Raw genomic sequence first — 25,024 nt, 5'->3', positions numbered from 1 at the left:
ATAACTAAAAATTCCAAAATATATCACTAACTTTATGTCTATGAAATTTTATTTTAATGTCCATAATCGGAACCTGACACATCACTTTCTGTCTAGCACAGATAACTTTGTCCCCATATATTATGATTTATATTACATGTTAATACAGGAAAAAGCCTGAGTTATCTTAAAGATTAGGTACTTTTTTCTTGTTCCACTTACCTTAGCCCAATAGCGAAAGGCTAACACCAAGGGAGTAAAGACAGGTTCCATTTTGCCAAGAGCAGCAAGTAAATCAGTAGTGAGGCATGCCATATCATTTCCTGCACTCACTCTACACAGTAAACCACTGTGAAAGAGAAAGAAACAAATTTCACTGTATTCATACCTTAAAAACCAGAATACTTCAAATCCTGTGGCTATCCTTTCCAGTCACCATATTTTAATACCTAAGGCGTCATAATAAAAACAAATGTTTTAATAAACTTAGAGCTAACTGAAAACTACATATCATTTCCACCACATAAAGATGTTTTAGGGGCTGGCCTCATGGCCTAGTGGTTAAGTTCGGCATGCTCCACTTCAGTGGCCCAGGTTCAGAACCCAGGCGTGGACCTACAGCAACTGTCAGCTGTGCTGGGGCAGCAACCCACATATAAAGTAGAGGAAGACTGGCACAATTATTATTTCAGGGCTAATTTTCCTCAGGGAAAAATAAAAAGATGTTTCAAATGTTTGTATTTCAGAAATAAATTTCATTCTCACTTAGTATTTAAGTTCATGAGAAATTAATTTCAAAAGCAGCATGAGTCATCAAAATTTGATTTATATGAGAGAAAAGACATTGATCTCGTCAATGTCAAATAGTGCGATGTACCTTCCTAGTTCATTCTTTTTGTTTTGCATGTGATAAAAACAAAAAATGAGATACTGAACTGACTAGCTGTACTTCTTGACTCTAATTTTTCCTGCCCAAGCTTTCATATTTTATTGATATGCTATTTTCAGATCAGAAATTAGAAGAGATTTGCATATTAACCCACAAATAAGCTTACAAGTGGAAACAGGAGCTACCCTAAACTGGGTGACAGAACCGTCGTACAGATATTTTGGTGGCAGGGAATGTGGGTGGTGCACAGAGGTAATTTGACACAATGGGGTGGGGAAAAAACACTAGAAATCAGAATACCTCTATTCCAATTCTGATTTTCCCCTAAATGATGTGAATTAGGACAAACCGCTTAATCCCTCCAGGTCTCAACTTTTTAATTTAGAAAATAAGGGAGTTAAACTAGATCTCCTTCTAGTGCTTTGAATAAGAAAATACAGTAATCTTAAAATATAGGAAACACAGGTTAATAATCAATAAAAGAACACTTTATTATTTCTGTATTGTTTCCATGTCTCCCACACTGATCTCAAAAAGGTTCATTTTAGTTTCCTTTTTCAAAGGCACTTTGCTCTCTTAGTCCTCTAGACATCTGAGTAGAAAGGCAAGATTAGTCTTCAGTGATTCATCCAATTTCAGTGGACTGAAAACCAGATGCTAACAGACTGTGAGCTCCTTGAGAAGAGAGGCTATTTCTTATTTATGTTTGTACCCCTAACAAGGCAGTATCTAACATAGAGTAAATGCTCAATACTGTTAGGTGAATGAACATGAGAAAAAAATGCAAAGTTCTGCCTTATAGTGTTTTATTTTTAACTGTCTGGTAATTCTATTTCTTGTTCACAGGCTTTTAGTAAGCTTGCTATTTTTAATAGAAACCAGCTTAGTCATATTAATCCAAGGAGAAATCTAAAACAAAAATTTTCTCTTTTGTTGATGTTCAGTGCATATTTGGTGATGGTTGCTATTTTTAAAAAGACTTTATTTTCTCTTCATTGTTACCAACCTTTTCCGATCTCTGCACACCACAACAGGAACTTTAGCGTGAAAATCAGATTCCACATCTACATATAATACTAATAAGGGAAAAAAAATAAAACAAGTAAGCTAATGTCAACATCTCTCAAATGTTTACCCTATGGTAAACATTAAGTAATAGTTTCCTTCTAAAAATCACTCTCATTGCTTCTGTGGGATAATCCACTCTCCTCTTTATGAGCATCAACCCAACAGAATCTCTTACCTCTCTTGGTGTCATTTGCTGTATATCACAAACCACAGGTACAGTCCCAAATACTGTCCGAAAATCATAATCACCTTAAGAAGAAAGGTTTTAACATCCCTAAAAGTTTGAATATTTTCAAGTAAGTATATAATCTAGTCAAAGTGTCAAACCTTCATAGATATAGCAAACAGAGGACGTCACTTACTTCTGAGGCTATTTCCACAGGAGTCATGAAATAAGAATCTACAATGTTTTCACAATTCAGTTATTTTAAATTATCCATGCAAGTAAAAGGCTAACTCTGCTGGCCCCATTTCCTGTTAGTATATCAAGAGTCCACCCAATCAAAGCATCTACGAAAGGACTAACAGGGTAAAGCATACTTCCATGCTGAAGTCTTTCTCTACATCTCCAAGGTAGGCCCCATGCCATAAATGTCTAATCTAAATAAAAATAGATGGATTAATAGGATTCCATTTGAAGGTTAAGAAAATATCTAAGTAGTTCTTACTGGAATTACTAATTTATTTAAAAAACACGTGCTGAAGACCTATATATCAGGAATTCCATTATGCATGGTGGATATGACAATGAGTAAGACACAAAGAGCTCAGTTAGGGGTATGGAAAACAAATATATACACAAGTCCTGTACATGACAGGCTAGAGGTCTGTAAAGAGTACAATGAGGGCATAAAAGAGGGTATAATCAATTTTACAAATCAGATTGAATTTCATAAACCTATAAGACTTAAGATGATCTATTCATGCATTTTAGGGAAAAAGACATACTTAAACTATTTTTGCTAGGTTGATACTGTCTAGTGAGTCTGAAGAGGTAAAAGCTCTATATCTACCTCTTATTTGTAATATGCTTTAGAGTTTTTGTGCAATTAGAGATAAGTATTTTTTAAGAAAGAAAATGATACCAAAATCTCTTTACAGAATAAACTGGACCAAATTAATCTCTTAGAAACTAATTTCCCAGGAAAATGGTCAACAAGAAGCTGATAAATAATGGAAAGTTGATGGGGCAGATGGGAAGAAAAAGCAAACTTAAAACTGACAGTAGAACTAAAGAGAGGGACAGGCTAAGGTCACTGAGCGATCTCTTCTAAGCCAAACAGCAAATATTTTTGCCAGGTACTTTTGAGTCATAAAATTTAAGATGACAACAGTAATAATAATAACAATCTCAGCAGCAGAAATTTAATGAGAACTTAGTATATACCAGAAACTTGTCTAAGATCTGGCTTGACTCACTTCATCCTCACAACAACCTTCTCATCAAAAAGATACTATATTATTGTCATTTCACAGATGAGAAAACTGAACCATTAACATTAAATACTTTGTCAAAGGACGCACAACCAATAAGTGGCAGAACTAAAATTTGAGACTAGAAAGTCTGGCTTAAGATACTGAGCTCTTAAGCATTTACTTTATAACAAGAAAAGCAGTAAATAAAAACCAAGAAAATAACATTCCAGATTGTACTATATGACCTGGGACCCAGTTTGAGACAGTTCTATTTTTTTTAACTTTCATTTTAAAAGTATTTTTATCTAGATGAATGTCCTTTTTACATCAAAAGCAATCCAGACAGGTGAGGCACACATGAAAAACTTATTAGGTATGATTTGGTTGATGTAATATAAATGGCTAAATTAGGTTAAAGTGGGGAAAAAAATATTTACTCAGTGCATGCACACATTTTCTTCCCAAATCTCTCCCTAAGTCTTCCTTCATCAATGACCTCCTAATGATGATAGGTTTTTCTGTCTTTTACACAAGAAATGTCAATATTCAAAGCTAACATTTTTTAATTATCCACAAGGCAATCTTTTTTTATATATGGATTTTAAATGATACTTTTGATCTAACCAATATGTGCACTTTCTGGTACACTATTGAACAAATACATACATGTATATATATGTATATATACATATGCAATACAATGACTCAAATACGCTAGAAGTTTTTGTTTAACTTGGTTAGCCATAAACAATACAATGCATGTGCCTTTGAAGAATTTTCTTTAGAAAGACAAATTAAAAAAGAAACTCACCACTTTTCTTTAAAATCCCAAGCACTTGTATCAGAAGATCTGGATGATTCATCTAAAAGAGTTTCAAATTAAATCAATATACTAATTTCATAGTTCAACTTGAAGAACTTTTAGAGAGAATTCAATTCATTAAACATTTAAATAAAATCATGCTCGGTATGTTAAAGTAATGAAAACAGAATAGTGTTTTACTTTCATGTTAAACAAATCTGGTTCATGAAAGTACAATCTAATAAATCAGGTACTGCTGTTATTCCAGCAACACTCCTAGAATTACGAGTTCTTAGAGTGAGAAAAGATTGTGAAATTTCATAGCAAAACTGAAAAGAAATTAGTTTACCAAATGATTGTTAAAGAGAAGTTGCTGAGCTAAGAAATTTAAGGGATACTGACAACTGGAATCATGGTCAAAGGCTTAGATTAAAATACTACTTTAGGGGCCAGCCCAGGGGCAAAGCGGTTAAGTTCGTACATTCCACTTTGGCGGCCCAGGGTTTGCCAGTTCGGATCCCAATGCGGACAAGGCACCTCTTGGCAAGCCATTCTGTGGTAGGCATCCCACATATAAAGTGGAGGAAGATGGGCATGGATGTTAGCTCAGGGCCAGTCTTCCTCAGCAAAAAGAGGAAGACTGGCAGCAGATGTTAGCTCAGGACTAATCTTCCTCAGAAAAAGAAAAAGAAAAAAAATACTACTTTAAATAATAAGCTTGTCAAATGTGTAGTTTAATGTGTACTCTGCTGTTATTTAAAAGTATTTAATAATCATAGGTTAACTGTAAGTAAATGTATTAGACTTTCACTCAAAAATAACCTCAAGCATAAACTAAAATTAAAAACACACAAAATGTCAAATGATTATTTTAAATGTTTGATATGTCAATATATAAGCAATGTTAGCAGTGCTAAACAATATCAGTACTTTTACTAATTGTACTAGCTATTATTTATTAAAAGTACCCATAATGTACCAGGCACTATACAAAAATACCTGGTATATATCATATTTAAAATAACCTTATTTAATATAAAAGTTATTACCCCTGTTTCAGAAATTAGGAAACTGAGGCTCAGAAAGTTCGAGTAATCAGCCAAGATTTGAACACAGACGTACTACTTCAAAGTTCTTTCCACTTCCAATAATGCTTACCATAAGCGATAACTGTTCAACACACTCAAACATAAGCAATATTCCTTTTTTTCTTGACTGCCTTACTGTGTTTCCTTTTTTTCCTGTCTCATTTCTTTTATTTTACCTATGGCGACACCTAATAGTGTTTGCAAAAGCACTGTTTAATCATGACGGTAACATTCTACAAGCCAAAGTTTTATAGGGCCCTATATCTTCTCTAAGAAGATAATCGATAAAAAACACCAAGTACTAGTGAAAAACCACAAAAGAAAGGTTCTTTTCTAATTACTTACCTTGGGAGGAAATTTTATATCTATATTAACGTCACTACTTTTCAGAGCAAACTTAGTTAGAGACGTGCCATATAACCTAAGTGAACACTCTGGAAATAAAGGAAAAATATCAAAGCATGAAATAGTGTGCAAATATGGGAACTTTAAAAAACTAGTAGGAAAACTATATATATTTCAATTATATGTCTTCCAATTCCAGTACAACAATTATAGAAGAATGACATCCTTCCTAGCTGGTCTACAAAATAATAAAAATGTTTCTCAGTTACGAGGTTCAGGAACAGAGAAGGAAGAGAGAAATTACTCATAAAAGTTCAGTGTTTAAACAAAATTCTAGTAATACTTCATTTAGGAATGACTAGAAGTATGGTTAGCATTTAATATGCAACAGTAAAAAAACGTACTAACCTAGCTATAGCTACCGTCACAAACTACATTTATTTTTAGATACTTATATTTATGTAAGAGATAGCACTTTAAATGGGGAAGGGATCACAGACATTCAATGCTAATGCTCTTTAAAAATACAAAGTCAAGGGGCCAGCCCAGTGGTGTAGTGGTTAAGTTTGTACACTCCGCTTCAGCGGCCCTGAGTTCACAGGTTCAGGTCCCAGGTGCAGACTAGCACTGCCTGTCAAGCCACACTGTGGAGGCATCCCACATAAAACAGAGGAAGATTGGTACAGATGTTAGCTCAGTGACAATCTTTCTCAAGCAAAAAGAGGAGGACTGGCAACAGATGCTAGCTCAGGACCAATCTTCCTCACAAAAAAAAATAAGATAAAATAAAGTCAAGTCAATTCAATTCATACTGCAAACCTAAAACCAAAGAAACTCTGGCTTTCAAGAGTTCATAGAACAAAATAAATAGGAACAAGTAACATAATACCTACATCTTTCTCAGATTATCAAATATGTTTTATCAAAAATCATAATAAGGCCAATTTTAAAAGGATCTCACCAGAGAGCAAGCTAAAAAATAACATGAGGAGGGGGCTGGCACCGTGGCCGAGTGATTAAAGTTCCACGCACTCTGCTTCAGTGGCCCAGGTTTATGGGCCTGGATCCTGGGCACAGACCTGCTCCACTCATCAGTCATACTGTGGAGGCATCCCACATACAAAGCAGAGGAAGACTGTCACAGATGTTAGCTCAGAGTTAATCTTTCTCAAGCAAAAAAAAAAAAAAAAAAAAGGAAGTGTGGCAATGGACGTTAGCTCAGGGCAAACCTTCCTCACAAAAAAAAATAATAATAATGATTGGGACTGATCAGGCAGGTTTAATTTCTTACAAAGTGTAAGTTCATACTCAGTTGTATACGTAAAAGTCTACTTTTCCAGTTCACAGAATGTCAAAGTCATCCAAATCATTAAAATCATAAAAATTTCATTTCTATTCGTAGAAAATTTTTATAATGGTGAATTATTTCCATATATAATTTAAATCAGTATTCAATGTATTTTAGATAGAAAACCACATTATTACAGAAATAATAAAGAGAAATGAAAATGTTTTCCATTTTTAAATTTCAATTTTATATTCTTTCTTAGAAATCTCACAATGGCTCTATGTGAAACTATAATTTATCAACTGTCCAAAACCCCTTAGGTGGTAAGAAATAAGTCTTATTTAATATACATTTACTTAAATTCTCTACTCATGCAAAAAAATTATGAAGGCTAAGCAAATAAGCTATACATAAATGTCTCCAATAAATCTGGCCCAACTCCCCTTTGCACCAAAAACATAAGCTTTCTGTAAAGAAAGACCAGAGTCAAAAAGAAAAGTGCAGATTTTACCTCCAATATCCCTACTTAAAGTAAATTAATTTTTCCCCACCATCAGGCAATAGGAATTTTATTCAGTGACTGGTTGAAATGTATGTACTGAAACAGTATAACTAAAATGCCCATTCAGAAGTCAACAATATTAAAAAATTAATTATAAAATTAATGTAAAATATAATATTCGACCACTAAGAAATTACCCTGTATTTCTTTTTTATTACAAACATTATACTGTGCCATAATTCTCCATTTCCTTCTCTGAAATATTTCCCAAAAAAGTCATTTATAAAACAATTAAATTCACCTACTTTTAAGATGGAGGAAAAAAGAGAACGGAAAACATTAAGAAATTTACCCTAAGTTCAATAGGAGCAAGGAGAAGAATTGCGTAATTTAAAAAATAAATATAAAATGTATTTGTACCTGGTAAACATGTTGTTACAACCTTTGACATTTCCTCCACAATCTCCTGGCGGATTCTGAGGTCATCATCTGTTATTCCTTGTTCTTTTACTAATTCAATAACTGCCACACTTAAAGCAGCCAAGTGGGCAGGGGAAGGAGGTGGCAGAGAACGAAGTTCACTTTCTTCCTGTTTTTCCTATTAGTGTAATGTTTAACAACAACAACATAAAAAAAAATTTCTATTTTAATGTCCTTTTAGGCAAGAGGGAAGGACAGAAACGTATTAACTCAACAAATATTCGCTTTCTATGTGCCAGATTCAAGACATCTAGAATATAGAGATGAACAAGAGAGAGAGATCTCTGCCTTTGTGAAACTGGACTGGAAGAATGAGAGGCGCTGTGGGGAACGTTGCTATTAAACATTAAAAAAATAAAACTTGTTCTACTTTACTATCTGCATAAATTCTGAAATCCTACATCAAAGCCAAGATACCATAGGTACAACTCTCAGGTGATAATTTTGTTGCAACAAACAGATGTTGTCTCAGATGTAGCAGAAGGTCTTGAATCTCTCTGACCTGCATACAGAGTATGAGATTAAATGGTCACAGGAAAACATCCTAGACACTATCATCACATGTGAAATACTGCCTACCACTTACAATTGATTTCTGTTATTTTATCTAACTCAAGCAAAATGTTCAAAAAAACCTCTATTTTGCTAAAAGTCTGAAAGCCAATTTACACCAAGAAGCTAAAGAGGGACTATTATAGATGCACAGTGACTTTTTAAAATTAATTTATTATTCTGATTAAAAAAATACATGCTAATTGCAAAAGCTACACAAAATACAGGAAAATGCAAAGAAGAAAATCACATACAATCTTACGTGGTAATTTCTTTTATTTAATTTATTTTATTTAATAATATTACAAAGGCATTTTCTATTACGACATTTCAGTCAAGAAACAATCTCCTATTTTTTGAGACATGGAGCTCCTAACACATATAATAATTAAAAGTAGTTTGTTCTCCCCGTCCCTCCAATATAGTTAAACAAAGACTTTGATCGATTCCTAATTTTTATTCATGTTACCATATTCAGTCTTAACATAAGTAAAGTTTACCTAAGGTATAGAATGATCAAACACAGGAGCTAAAACAACCTCATTTTGATAAGTTTCTGTGACCATTTCTGCAATCTTAATTATAATCTAAGTCTTGGATGAGTGTCTAAATGAGTGTTTATTTTTTTTAACATTCATCCAAGGTATTAACAGCAACATACTTAATGAAAAAATGATACAAGATTAACATTCAACAAAATTATCTTTAAATACATAGAAGTACCACAAAATACTTTAAATTATATTGCTTTATTGTCACAGAAATAAGAAGATCAAAGACAATAAATGAACACACACCTCTATTTATGCTATTAATAAGCCTATCCTACTTCCTTTAGGATCCTGTTTCACGAAACATTCTCATTGATATCCTCATATCACTGATCATCCTCATATCCTCCTGATACCCTCATATATTCTCTATCATACATATAATCAATGAAGCCCCTGCCCTTATGTAACTTACATTCTAGTTAGAGGAAATAGACAACAGAAAAATAAATAAATATATACTAACATGTCAGGTAGTGCTATGAAGAAAAATAAAACAGGGTAAGGGGCTACAGACTGATGGGAAGTTGTTATTTTAGAATAGAGTAGACAAAGGCGGCCACTCTAAACAGGTAATATTTAAGCAAATACCTGACAGAAGTGAAGGAAAGAGACATTTAAATTTCTGGGGGAACAGCATTCTAGAAACAGAGAACAGTAAATACAAAGACTCAGAAGCAAGAAATTATCTAATGTTATTTGAAAAGATTAATGTGGCTGGAGCTGAGTAACAAAGGAGTGACTGGGGAAGATGATGAGGTTGAAAAGCTAACTACAAGCCAAATATTGTACTGACCTTACGAAACTTGATAAGAGCTTAGAATTTTATTCTAAGTTAGGAAGTCACTGAAGGGCTATGAGCAGGAAGTAACATGATATGACATATTTTAAAAGAATAATCTTGGCACCTAAATGAAGAACAGACTGGGGGGGGTGTTGTGGAGGGGCACAAAGAGGGGTAAGTTGGAAATAGTTCAGGTGAGATGGTGGTAGCTTAGACCAAAGCAGAAAGAGTACAGGTGTGTTACAAATGGCTAAATTTGGAATATATAATATCTTGAAGGTAAATTCTACAAAATTTACTAATGATCTGAATGTGGGGTGTTAAAGAAAGAGATGAATCAAAGATGACTCAAAGGTCCTTGTCTTAAGCACTGGGTAAATGGTGGCACCTTCTACTGAGATGAGGTAAATCCTGGAAAGAATTAGTTTAGACTGGGAAAACTTGCATAAGAGACAAGAGCCTCCTAATTAGTCTCTCATTTCGAGTCTGGCCCTTCATCCCATTCCCCATATTTCCACCAGTTATTCTCCTACTTAAAAACCTTTAATAAATCCTCAACAAAATACTAGCAAATCGAATTCAGCAGAATACTAAAGGGATTATACACCACAACCAACTGCAATTTACTCCTAGAATGCAAAAATGGTTCAACATCCAATAACCTATCAATATAATACACCACCTTAACAGAATGAAAGGAAAAATAACACGAGCATCTCAATTGATGCACAAAAAGCATTTGACAAAATTTAACACCTTTTGTGGTTAAAAAAAAAGAAAACACTCAACAAACTAGGAATAAAAGGAAACTACCTCAACACAATAAAGACTGCATATGAGAAACCCACAGCTAACATCATTCTCAATGGTGAAAGACTGAAAGCTTTTCCTCTAAGATCAGGAACAAGTCAAGAATGTCCATTTTCACCACCTACTCAACATATTATTGGAAGAGGAATTACGCAAGAAATAAAAGGCATCTAAACTGGAGAGGAAGAAGTAAAACTACCTCTGGTCATAGATAACATAATCTAATATGTAGAAAACCCTAAAGATTCCACGAAAAAACTGTTATAACTAACATACAAATTTAGCAAAGTAGGATACAAATCAATACACAAAAATCAGTTGCATTTCTATACACTAACAATGAACAATCTGAAAAGGAAATTAAGAAAACAACTGCGTTTAAAATAGCAACAAAGAAAATAAAATGCTTAGGAATTAACTTAACCAAGGAGATAAAAGACTTGTACACTGACAACAACAAAATATTACTTAAAGAAATTAAAGAAGACATGAATAAAGAGAAAGACATACATGTTCATGGGTTGGCAGACTCAATATCGTTAAGATGTCAATACTACCCAAAATGATCTACAGATTCAATGCAATCTCCATCAAAATCCCAATGACATTTTTTGCAGAAAGAAAAAATTGATCCTAAAATTCACATGGAATCTCAACGGACCCAGAATAGCCAAAACGATCTTGAAAAAGAAGAACAAAGTTAAAGAACTTAGATTTTCTGATTTCAAAACTTACTACAAAGCCAGAGTAAACAAAACAGCATGGTACTGGCATAAAGACACACATATAGGCCAAGAGAATAAAACAGAGAGCCCAGAAATAGAAGCTAACATACATGGTTGAATGATTTTTAATAAGGGTGTCAAGACCATTCAATGGAGAAAGGACTGTCTCTTCAACAAATGGTGATAGGGAAAGTGGATATCCACTTACAACCTTTACCTTATACCATATACAAAAATTAACTCAAAATGGATCAAAGACCTAATGTAAGAGCAAAATTATAGAACTCTTAAAAGAAAAACAGAAGAGAAAAGCTTCATGACATTGGATTTGGCAAGGATTTCTTGGATATGAAATAAAACACAGGCAACAAAAGAAAACAGACAAACTGGACTTCATGAAAATTAAAAACTTTTGTGTAACAAACAACACTATTAACAATAAAAAGGCTTCCCATAGAATGGGAGAAAATACTTGCAAATCACATATACGATAAGGGATTCATATTCAGAACATAGAAAGAACTCCTAAAACTCAACAAGAAAACAACCTAACTCAAAGGACCTGAATAGACATTTCTCCAAAGAAAACATACAGATGGACAAGAAGCACATGAAAAGGTGCTCAACATCACTAATCACCAGGGAAATGCAGATCAAAATCACAATGAGATACCACTTTACATTCATTAGGATGGCTATTATCAAAACAACAACTACAAAAAGAGTTTTATGAATGTGGAGAAACTAAACTGTTGTGCATTGGTGGTGGGAATGTAAAACAGTACAGCTGCTATGGAAAACAGGGTGGCAGTTCTTCAAAAAATTAAACATAGATTTACCATTTGATCCAGAAATTCCCTCTCTGGGTATATATACAAAAGAAATGAAAGCACGGATTCAAACAAGTATTTCTACATCAATGTTCATATCAACATTGTTCATAATAGGCAAATGTAGAAACAACCCAAATATCCATCTATAGATGAATAGATACACAAAATATGGTATATACATAGAATGGAATATTATTCAACATTAAAAAGGAAATTCTGATACACACTACAACCTGGTTGAAACTTGAAGACATTATGCTAAGCGAAATAAGCAAAAAAGGAGAAATATTACATGATTCCACTTACCTGAGGTACCTACAATAGTCAAATACATAGAGACAGAAAGTAGAATGGTGATTACCAGGGGCAAGGGGGAGAGGGGAATGAGGTGCTATTGTTTAATGAGTACAGAGTTTCAATACGGGGTGATGAAAAAGTTCTGGAAATGGATAGCGCAGATGCTTGTACAATGTGACCACACTTAATGTCATTGAACTGTACACTTAAAAATGGTTAAAATGGTAAATTTTAAGTTATATATTTTACCACAATAAGAAAATTGTTAAACCTTCAATGGCACCAATAAGATAATGCATCATCTTCTTAACATAGAACGTACAGCAATTTAGTTTCAGCCTGCCTTTTTAGATCCTCCTGCAACCATTCCCTCTACTACCTTCAACATTTCTGGCAGATATCCACAGTTAAACAGTCACCAGCCTCCAAATACCATATATGCTATTGGACCTCCACGCCTTTACTCATTTTGTTCTCTATGCCTAATAGGCCCTTACACTCTTCCTTGTAGCTTGAATGTCAAATATTCAGTGAAGGCTTCTTAATGTCTTTCCTTTCCAATAAAATGAAATGCTCTAATTCATGATTAATAACATGCTCTAAATTCTATTCACTCTTTATCTCCTCAAGTAATCAACTCATTCTCCTCATTTTAAACATTGCCCCATCTACCAGTTTGTATCTTCATCAAGTAAGCACTCTCTACCTCTACAATACCAGCAACAACCACCACCATTAAGTACCTACTATAGGCCTGGCATTGTGTCATGGGCTTTACAGATGTTATGTTACTTAAACTCTTGTAATACACCTCCCCAGGTAGATACTATCAAAATCATGTTATTGATAGGAAAACTAAGGCTTAGAGATGTTAAATATCCGAGGAAGTGAGAATTAAATCTCGGTCTAAGTCCAAAGCTTCTTGCTCTTTCCACTTCCATTTAAACAATTACCCAACAAATATTATGGAGCAACTATGTGCCAGGCACTGTTCTAGACAATGGAGTTACAATGGGAAAAAAGAATGCATATAATCCCTGCCTTCATGGAGCTTACAGTCAAGAGAGAGATAAAGATTAATCAAATGATTATTGGAATTAAAAACATTAAAACTGTAAACTGTGATGAGAGCTCCACTATGCCATATTAAAAAAAAAGATCTTGTGTGCCACTCAAGCTACGACCAATCTTCCCTTCTTTCACAACGAAGTTTCCTGCAAGTAGAATATATACACCTTTTCTTGAACCTGCTCACTCAAAACTGTGATTAGCTCTAAAACAGAAACTGCTCTTACCAGGATTATCAAAACCTCCTTAGTTGCCAAGTCAGAGATTTTTACGTTCTTAGATTATTTTTTATCCATATTATCAAACACTTTGGACTACCCTCTTGAAACTCTCCTTTCTTTGAGTTTCTGTGATACCTTTCTCTCTATTTTTCCTATTTTTCTTATCATTCTCCAATCTATTTGCTGCTCTTCATCTACCAGACCCTTAAACGTTTGTGTTTTTTGATCTTCTCTCCTTCTCAGTCCCTTGGGTGATCTTACCCACACCTATGACTTCAATATGCTGAAGATTACCAAAGCTGAATCACCAGTTCCTAAAATAAATTCCAGACCCTTACATTCAACTGATCAGTAAACATCTCTACTTGAAATGTCCTGCAAGTGTTTCAAACTCAGTATGTTCTAAAACATTTTTCTTTTTGTATTTCCTCTAAGCAAACAGCATCAGAATCTATAATAATATCACAAATCAGATACCTTAAAATCATTCTCAACACCCCAGGCCTCCGTCTCCACAATTCTACATCCTAAATTCTCTTAAAGCTCTAACCTCAACTCCAATCTTACTATTACTTAATATCAAATGCTCACCACTGCCTGACTAGATTATCATAAAAGACTAACTGGTCTCCCCAACCTAGATCCTTCAAAGGCTTCTTCTGCACTGATGCCAGGGTGAGTGATCTTGAAAAAACACATGTCACTAAGCTCCATAAACCTCAAAATAAAAACCAAACACTCTAACATAGTATACATATTCATTCACGATCAGGTCTTTGCCCAACTATCCAACATCACGTAGTCTAAAATATACCCTTTAGAATTTCCTTTACTGAGGGTCTTTTGGAGGTTAACTCTCTCATTTCATTTGTCTATCATTATATTCTGTGCTCACCATTGTTAGATCATTTCATTGGGTATAGAAATATAGGTTGATAGGTCTCCCCAACCCTGAACTCCAAAGATACTATTCAACTGTCTCCTGGCTTCTATTGCTGCTATTCATAAGTCAGCCACATTCCCAACTACTGCACCTTTATGGGTGACCTGACCTTTTCTTTTTGGCTGTTTTGTTTAAAAACAACTTTACTGAGATATCGTTGACATACAATAAACTGCACCTACTTAAAGTTTACAATTTGGTTAACTTTGGACACACATATACAGTTATATGTTACTTAACAACCAGGCTATTTCTCAGAAATGCATCATTAGGCAATTTCATCACTGTACAAACATCACAGAGTGTACTAACACAAACAGAGATGGTATAGCCTACTATACACCTAGGCTATATGGCATTAATCTCATGGGACCACCAGCATACATGCTGTCATTGATCAAAATGTTGTTCTGCAGTGCATGACTGTACAACCATAAAACATCAACACAGTTAAGATAATGAACATATCAATCACAAACAAAAATGCCCTCATATCCCCTTGTAATCATCCTTCCTCCCTCCACACCCATACTCAGGCAACCAGTGACTCACTTTCCACGACTATAGGTTTAGTTGGCATTTTCTTGAGTTTTATATAAATGGAGTCACACAGTATAGACTCATTTCTGTCTGGCTTCTTTCACTCAGGATAATTATTTTAAGACTCATCTGTGTTACTTTATGTATCAACAGTTCATTCCTTTTTATGCTAAACAGTACAACATGGTATGGGTATATCACATTTTGTACATCCATTCATCTAGTGATGTACATTTGGCTTATTTGCATTTTTTGGCTAATTATTTAAAGCTGCTATGAACATTCATACACAAGTATTTGTACAGACATATGCTTTTGCTTCTCTTGGGTAAATATATAGGAATGGAATGGCTGAACTGCATATTAGGTACATATTTATCTTTTTTAAAAAGCTGCCAAAATGTTTTCAAAAGTGGATGTACTACCATATGATCCAGCAATTCCACTTCTGAGTATTTATCTGAAGGGAAAAGAAACACTAACTTGAAAAGATATGTACATCCCCATGTTCAGTGGAGCATTATTTACAATAGCCACATCAAGGAAACAACCTAAGTGTCCATGAATGGATGAACGAATAAAGAAAATGTGGCATACGAATACACACACACACATATACACGCAATGGAATATTATTCAGTCATAAAAAAGAAGGAAATCCTGCCATTTTGCAACAACATGGATGGACTCTGAGGGCACTACACTTAAGTGAATTAAGTCAGACAGAGAAAGACAAATACCATGTAATTTCACCTTTATGTGGAATCTACAAAAGAAAAAACCCAAACTCACAGATACAGAGAACAGATTGGTAGTTATGAGAGGCAGCAGGTGAGGAGTGGGCGAAATGGGTGAAAGTGGTCAAAAGATACAAACTTGCAGTTATAAATCAATTAAGTCCTGGGGATGTAATGTGGTGACTACAGTTAATAATACTGTATTATATATTTGAAAGTTGCTAAGAGGAAATCTTAAAAGTTCTCAAGAGAAAAATTTGTAATTATGTGTGGTGGTGGATATTAACTAGACTTATTGTGGTGATCATTTCACAAAATACACATATATTGAATCATTATGTTGTATACCTGAAACTAATATTATATGTCAATTATATCTCAATTTAAAAAATAATTTAAAAATACAGGCATATCTCGAAGATACTGCGGGTTCAGTTCCAGACCACCGCAATAAAGAGAATGTCGCAATAAAGGGAGTCACGTGAATTTTTTGGTTTCCGAGTACATGTAAAAGTTATGTTTACACTATACTGTAGTCTAGTAAGTGTGCAATAGCACTATGTCTAAAAAACAGTGTACATACCTTAATTTAAAAACACTTTATTGCTCAAAAATGCTAACTATCATCTGAGCCTTCAGCAAGCTGTAATCTTTTTGCTGGTGGAGAGTCTCATAAAAAACAATATCTGCAAAGTGCAATAAAGCAAAGCACAATAAAACGAGGTATGCCAATAAATAACCCTTTTAAAAAAGTGGATGTACTATTTTACATTTCCAGCAGAACTGCCTGCAACTTGCAGCTCCTCCACACCCTTGACAATGCTTGGTACAGCCTTTTTGACTTTAGGTGTTCTAATTAGCGATTTCTCTAATGACAAATAACACTGAGCATCTTTTCACATGCTTGACATCTACATGTCTTCTTTAATGAAGTCAGTTCAAATCTTTTGCCCATTATTTTTATCAGGTTGTTTACTTATTACTGAGTTTTGAAAGCTGTTTATACCTTCTAGATATATATCATTTACCAGATACACGATTTGCAGATATTTTCTCATGGTCTGTGGCTAACACCGTCATCCTTTAAACAGTATCTTTCAAAGAGCAGAAGTTTACAGTTTGGAGGAAGTTCCATTAATCATTTTTTTTCTTTGGTGTCATATTTAAGAAATTTTGCTTAATCCAAGGTCATAAAGATTTTCACTGATCTTTTCTTCTGGAAATTTTACACTTTTAGGTTTTACATTTAGGTCTGTCATTCATCTTGAGCTATTTTTTTAATACAGTACAAGCTATGGATTGAAGTTTTTTCTTTGCATGTGGATATCTAATTATTCTAGAACCATGTTTAACCGCAGTGAACTGTCTTTGAATCTTTTCAAAAATCGGTTGCTCAGACATATGTGAGCCTATTTTTAGACTCACTATTCTGCTCCACCGACCTATGTGTCTACTTGATGCCAATACCACAGTCTTGATGATTGTTGTTTTATAAGTCTGGAAATCAGGTGGTGTTAGTCCTGCAAGTTTGTTCTTTTTCAAAGTTGTTTTGGATCTTCTAGGGCCTTTGCATTTTCATATGAATTTTAGAATCAGTTTTCACTTCAGGATTTTGGTTGAGATCGTGTTGAATCTATAGTTCAGTACAGAAAGAACTGACATTTAACAATATCAATTTTTCCAACGGATAAACAGGGTTTATTTCTCCATTTATTTAGCTCTTCTTTAATTTCTCTCAGGAATTTTTTGTACACAGTTTTGCATATTTTTAATGCTATCATAAAGTTTTTCTTAACTTCAATTTTGTACTGTTTGTTAGTATATAAAAATACAATTGATTTTCGCATATTGATCTTGTATTCTGAACCTTACTAAACTCATTCATTAGTTCTAATAACTCTTCTACATTTCACCAAATGCTCTACATAAACAATCAAATCTCTACAAACGTAGTTTTACTTTTTCCTTTCCAATGTGGATGGCTTTTCTTTCTTTTTCTTGCCTGACTGCACTGGCTAGAACCTCTAATACAATGTCGAATAGAAGTGGTAAGAGTGGACATTTTTTTTCCAATTTTTTTAATTGCTATTAAATATACATAACATAAAATTTACTATTTTAACCATTTTTAAGCGTACAATTAAGTGGCACTGAGTACATTCATATTGTTGTACAATCATCAATATCATTCACAGAATTTTTTCATCTTGCAAAATTGAAACTCTATACCCATTAATAATAACTCCCTATTCCCCCAACACTGCAGGCCCTGGCAACAACCATTCTATTTTCTCTCTTTCTGATTTTGACTACTCGAAGTACCTCACTTAAGTGGAATCATACAGTATTTGTCTTTTTGTGCTTGGCTTATTTCATTTAGTATAATGTCCTAACAGTTCATTTATGTTATAGCATATCAGAATTTCCTTCCTTTTTAAGGCTGAGTATTCTATTCTACATATATATGACACTTTGCTTATCCATTCATCTGTTGATGGACACTTGGGTTGCTTCTATGTTTTAGTTATTGTGAATAATGCTACTATAAGCATGGGTGTACAAATACCTCTTCAAGACCCTGCTTTCAATTCTTTTGAGTATATACACAGAAGTGTAATTGCTGGATCATATGGTAATTCCTCTTTCAATTTTTTGAGGAATCGCAACACTGCTTCCCATAGAAGCTATACCATTTTCACACCTGTCTTTTTTCCTAATCTTAGGGAGATAGCAGTCTTTCATCATCAAATATAATGTTAGCTGTAAGTTTCTCAGAGATGTTCTTTGTCATAGTGAGGAAGTTCCCATCTATTCCTAGTTTGCCGAGACTCTTTATCAGGATTGTTTTTAATGCTATTCAGCATCTACTGAGATGATCATACAGTTTTCTTTTTTGTTCGTTAACATGATGAATTACATTGATTGGTTTTCTAATCATAAACCAACACTGCACTTCGGAATAAAGGTCCACTTGGTCATGATATATTTCTTCCTTAAATATACTGTTGGATTCAATTTGCTAAAATAACGTCTAGAATTTTTGCATTTATTTTCATGAAGGATATTGGTCTGAAGTTTTCTTTCACTAATGTCTTTTTCTGGTTTTGTTATCAGAGAAATGTGGGCCTCAAGATTGAGCTGGGCAACATTCTTCCTCTGCAATGTTCTGGAAGTGTGTGTAGAACAAATACACATATATCAATTATCTATTTAAAAAAGCTCAATGACACTCTTTTCTTTCTTTTTTTCAAGTTCTTTTCTGTTTCATTTTGGATAGTTTCCATAGCTTTATGTTCAAGTTCACTAACATTTTCTTCTGCAATGTCTGATCTGCCACTAGTCATAGTCATTGTATTTTTCATCTTAGACACTGTACTTTTCATTTCTGTAAGTTTGATTTCAATCTTTTTTATATCTTCCATGTCTCTCTTTAATTTTTAGAACATCAAGAATATAGTTAACTGTTTTAATGTCCCTCTCTGCTAATTCTACTATATCAGTTCAAGGTCAGTTTTGATTGGCTGATTTTTCTCCTCATCACATTTTGTATTTTCCTGTTTCCCTGTATACCAGTTAATCTTTGATTAAATGCTAGACAATGCGAACTTTTTGGGGGTGATGAATATTTTGTATTTCTGTAAATATTTTAAAGCTTTGTTCTGTAATGACATTAAATACTTGGAAACAGTTATCCTTTTGGGTCCTGTCTTTAAAATGTGTTAGGACCAGACCACACATAGTTCACAGCTAAATATTCCCCACTACTGAAACAAGATCATTCTGAATACTCTACCCAATGCCCCATGAAGTACGAGGTTTTCCAGTCTAGATAGTGGAAAGGTACTATTCCCAGATGTGTGTGAGCTCCACGCACTGTTCTCTCTAATTCCCTCAGGTGGTTCTTTCTCTGGCTTCAGGCAGCTTTCCCACATGCATGAACCAACCAGTATTGTGCTGAATACTCAGAGGAGACTGCCCATGGATCTCTGGATTTCTCTCTGAATAGCTTTCTCCTTTTTGTTATTCTGTCCTGCAAACTCTAGCCACCTTGGACTCCCTGGATTCAAGACCATCTCAACTCTGGGAGTCCAGTGGGTTCCCCTCCCTACAACGCAATCTGCAAACTCTCTCAAACTGAAGTAATCATTGGGCTCATCTCATTTGCTTTCCATTCACTTCCTGTCCTTCATAGCCTAAAAACCACTGTTAGCTATTTTTGTCTTTTTTTTTTTTTTTTTTTTTGGTTATTTCAAGGAGAAAGTAAATCCAGTCGGTTATTCCAACCAAAAGCAGAAGTCCAGTATGGCTGCTTTTAAGGTTTTCTTGTTTGTTTGTTTTTAACATTCTAGAATTTGTATATAACATATATATATTATATACATACATAAAGTTCATTGGCTTCCTTTTTAAGTTTCTTGTTTGGAATTCCCTAAGCTTCCTAGAACTAATGATAGCATCTTCCAACATTTCCTGAAATTTCTCAGCTATTATCTCCTAAACTACCACTTTGCCTCCGTTCTATTAAGTCTTCTGGAGCTCTAATTAAATCAAAATAATAGGCTGGCAAAATTTGAATGATTTCTTTTCCGAGTTCCTGATTTTTTTAATGCATTCTTTTTTCAAGAAAAACATACTGAGCACCTACTGTGTGTCAGATACTGTCCTAAGCAATGCAGAAACAAAAACAAGAAACTAAATCTGTCACCTAAAATATTAGATACTGAGGTCTAGAAGAAGGGAGAAAGCAAACATTTATAAGATACTATATTAGGTTTTCAGATCAAGTTGCTATAGGAGCACAGAGAAGGAGTACCTAACCCAGACTGTTGAGAAGGTCAGGTAAGAGTATTTCTCAGAGAAGACATAAGTGCAGAGACTTAGAGATAAGAGGTTATATAGTATTAATATTATAACTATGAAAAAATTAAATCGCTAATATACTAGTAAATTTTAAAAAGAAAAATACTCATATCCATGTCTATTAAATGTTCTAATAAAAATAACTGAAAAATTATGAATTCCCAAAGTTTTACACTTATAATGTCCTGGTTTGGATTTCTCCAGCTTCATCTCACATCATTTTCCTCCTAGCTCTTTTTGTTCCAATCATACTAGACTCTTTCAGTTCCTCATATGATATGTCCTTTCCTGTCTTACAGACCTTCATTCATGCTGTTTTTGTGTGTGTGTAAAATGCTCTTAGCTTACCCCCTATGCCACTCATACTTTTGCCTTTTAAACTACTACTTTAAGGTTCAACTCAAATGTCACTTCCTCAAAGAAACCATTCCTGTTCTACACTAAGTAAAATATCCTTGTACACTACCTTAGCACCACATTTACTTCTTTAATAAAACCTATCATACTTATATCCTTATTCAGTGTATGCCTTCACCAATACTTTAGAAACTGTGGGCCGGTACCACAACTATCTTATTCACCACTGCCTAGACCTAGCACATAAGAACTCAATAATTATCAGTTCAACTAACTGTACCTGATGGTTTTAAACCTAGGAATTAACACACTTTAGGATAAGCAAACTAGTCTCTGAGAAGGTTACCCTTCTAACAACTTAATATAAGGAGAGCAATCACAGCTTTCAATGCTATCGCTTTAGTTACTAATACAAGACTGGACAAAAACCTCATTTTTAGTTACATAAATAAAAAATATTTGATATAGTCTTACCACTTGAAAAATAAATATTTTGTAAAAAGAACTTACCAAAATATTTTTCTTATGTCGTTTCTCCTTTATATGTTTATGAGCTCCCTGAATGTTTTCAATGTGAATTAAGCAAAGTTTGCATAGATAGCGGCAATTGGTATATTCTGGTGAGCGCTGAAAAGAAAAGTTTAAAAGTGCATTTTTTCAGAAACAAGAGAAGTAAATTTTTTACTATATATGTGAATGATACAATTATGTAAATATAGGACAAAAATAAGTACTGAAAGAATAAGTTTTTAAAACCAATCAGTACCTACATACCCAAGAGATAGTTGTTCTTTTCAAACAGTCATCATAGGAGATCATATACCAATTTTAAACAATATCATGATAATGCCAAACACGTTCAATACTTCTTATATAGTCTTTAGAATCCAGGTAAGATAAGAAAGGCAGCCTCACTACTTAGTCTTATTCTAACGCTATCCCAAAAGTTGGTTTCAAATTTTCAGTCTTTTTCATTACTAAAAAAAATAAAATCTACCCTCAAATAGGGGATTTCAAAAGAATGAAGTGCAAATATGGAAGACAATTTCAAAAGCTGAGTTCCAAAAAATTTCAATTAATCACAACCTCATGGGAATAAATGGATACCTTTTGAGTTAACTACTCTGAAGGGAACAATTTTGACACATGAAAAGTATCAGTCACAGTACTTTAGTCATACTATACATAAGTTTTCTCGAAATAATAAAACAACTTAGTAATTCCATAGTCCCTGTTATGTGCCAGGCATTACGCTAGGTGCGTCACATACAATTTGGCATTTTAATTCCCTAATAAGCCAAATAGATTGGTATTATCTTCCTTTTATAGACGTGAAAATAAAAGCTCATAGAAGGCCAGCCCCAGTGGCCTTGTGGTTAAGTTCGCCAAGTTCCACTTCAGCAGCCCAGGTTCAGTTCCTGAGTGCAGACCTACACCACTCTGTTAGCAGCCATGTTGTGCTGGCAGCCTACATACTGAAAAATAGACAAAGACTGGCATGGATGTTAGCTCAGAGCAAATCCTCCTCAGCAAAAAAAATTATAAAAAAGGGGCTGGTCCAGTAGCACAGTGGTTAAGTTCACACACACTACTTTGGCAGCACAGGGTTTGCAGGTGCGGATCCCAGGTGCAGACCTAAGCACTGCTCATCAAGCCATGCTGTGGCAGTGTGCCACATACAAAATAGAAGACTGGCACAGATCTTAACTCAGGGACAATCTTCCTCAAGCCAAAAGAGGAAGATTAGCAACAGATGTTAGCTCAGGGCCAATCTTCCTCAAGCCAAAAAAGGAAGATGGGCAAGAAATGTTAGCTCAGGGCCAATCTTCCTCACGGAAAAAAAAAAAAAAAAAGCTCATAGAGTTGGCAACTTTCACAAGAATACAACAATATTAAGCAGAAGACACTGAATTTAAATTTATGTATATCTGAATCCAATGCCAACACTCTACCCATAAGATTACACAATAAAAAATTACAAAAACGATACATATTGTATTTTAAAGCATTGTTTCTAGTGCCTTACACTGTATCTCAGATTGATCTTCAATAGGCTGCAACTCCTGACAAAAAGATTCTCTCACTGGAGAATATTACATGATTTCTTTAAACGGGAAACCTGCCCCAAATTTAGCAATGGCCCTGCCACAGGCCAAATTAAATATGCCCATCATTTACAGTGTATTAACTTTATAACAACCCTACGAGGATTCCCCATTTTACTAGCAAAGCAACCAAATCTCAAGGATTAAATAATGAGCCCAAAGCAACATGCAAATAGGAAAATTCAGCTCAATCTAGACATTGCAAGTCTTGAGTATAAAAATTCTTTCAAAGGGCCAGCCCAGCAGCACAGCAGTTAAGTTCACACGTTCTGCTTCAGTAGCCAACGGTTCACCAGTTCAGATCCCGGGTGGGGACCTACACACCGCTTATCACGCCATGCTGTGGCAGGCATCCCACATTTAAAGTAGAGGAAGATGGGCACGATGTTAGCTCAGCACCAATCTTCCTCAGCAAAAAGAGCAATGGTGGCAGATGTTAACTCAGGGCTAATCTTCCAAAAAAAAAAAAAATTCTTTCAAATCTGTCCTTATTGTGGTATAAATTAAGCCCTCAAAGAGACTTCTACCTCTTAGTTTTCAATCTCAACAACTTCTTAATTCACCAAATATCTTCTGAGCTCATACTGTATGTCAAACATTTTTCTAGGAGCTAGGGATAATAGTGTAAACAAAACAAATGAAAATTCCTCTCTTCACGAAATTACATTCTAGTGTAGTGAGACAGCTAATAAACAAACAAATGCACAAACAAATACATAAATAGGAATATGGGGCGAGGGGATTAACTGCTTTTAAAAATGAGGTCACCACTTAAGACCTTATTTATAAAGTGACTTAAAGAAAGTGAAGGATTGAGTCATGTGGATACTTGGGAAGAGATATTCCAAGCAGAGCGAAATATGAACGCTAAGGCCCTGAGGCAGGAATGTGCCTACCATATTTGAGAAACTGGGAAAAGACTAGTATAACTGCAACAGAGAGGTAATGGGGGCCAGGCCACAAGGCCCCTTGTAAAGACTCTGGCTTTTATTCTAAGTGTGAGGGGAAGGCCTTGAAGGTTTTGAGCAGAGAATTACAAGACCTAATCTGTATTTTAAAGGGATCATTTGCCTTCTATAGTAAGAATAGAAACGGAAAGAATTTATTGCCATTATGAGCATACTGCAATCATCCAGAAGAGAGATGATGTTGGCTTGGTTCAAGTGGTGAAACTGGCAAGAAGGGGTGGATTCACGAGTTGAAAGTATAAATACAGAACACCTAAATCTATGAATATTAATGAGGTCACTAAGGGAGTCACGAGATCACTCATCATATGAATTCTTCAACTGTAAAATGTTAGTAGACAAGGACAGGTCTGGATTCTTTTACTAAGAAAAGCTTGGTATAACACTGAATGGGAAGTCAGAAGGCCTGGGCTGACATCTCATTGACTTTGGATAAATCTCTAACACTGGAGCCTATTTCTATATCCTTACAATGAAATTTAAAAATTTCCCTACCTGGTAAAATAAGTCAATTCTACAAGCAGCTAATCTTTATTTAGGGCTTACTATATGCCAGGCACTGTGCCAAGCACTTTATTTGGATTATCTTTAATCCTCCTAACAACTCAATCAGCTAGGTGTCGTTATTTTTATTAACTCCTTTTTAATGATGAAGAAACTGAGGTTTAAGGAGGTTAAATAACTTACCTAATATTATCCAACCACTAAGTGGCAGAGCTACATCCAGTGAGTCCAAAACCACACCCTTAACCACTAAGCAAACTACATCTAATTACTGACCAACCACTAAGTGCAAGGCATTATATTAGGCACACG

At 34.5% G+C, this 25,024-nt stretch overlaps 1 protein-coding gene across 14 annotated transcripts in view; it reads right to left on the bottom strand.

Moving 5' to 3' along the window:
• TUT4 (terminal uridylyl transferase 4) overlaps nucleotides 1-25,024 on the bottom strand; it is a 127,628-nt gene that overhangs the window by 65,833 nt on the left and 36,771 nt on the right. For all 14 annotated transcript variants that reach the window (XR_002806610.2, XM_070259964.1, XM_070259960.1 and 11 more), the window contains exons 4-9: nucleotides 21,646-21,762; nucleotides 7,798-7,975; nucleotides 5,588-5,676; nucleotides 4,164-4,215; nucleotides 1,875-1,944; nucleotides 202-328 (exon numbers count right to left, since the gene is read on the bottom strand). Coding sequence is in view for 13 of the 14 variants with exons in the window: in XM_070259964.1 (XP_070116065.1) it covers nucleotides 202-328; nucleotides 1,875-1,944; nucleotides 4,164-4,215; nucleotides 5,588-5,676; nucleotides 7,798-7,975; nucleotides 21,646-21,762 (633 nt within the window). In the remaining variant the exon portion in view is untranslated. The remainder of the gene's footprint in view (nucleotides 1-201; nucleotides 329-1,874; nucleotides 1,945-4,163; nucleotides 4,216-5,587; nucleotides 5,677-7,797; nucleotides 7,976-21,645; nucleotides 21,763-25,024) is intronic.

The sequence above is a fragment of the Equus caballus genome, chromosome 2 (genome assembly GCF_041296265.1).
Source record: "Equus caballus isolate H_3958 breed thoroughbred chromosome 2, TB-T2T, whole genome shotgun sequence".
NCBI classification, from domain to species: Eukaryota; Metazoa; Chordata; class Mammalia; order Perissodactyla; family Equidae; genus Equus; species Equus caballus.
This window is presented reverse-complemented; position numbering and strand designations above follow the sequence as displayed.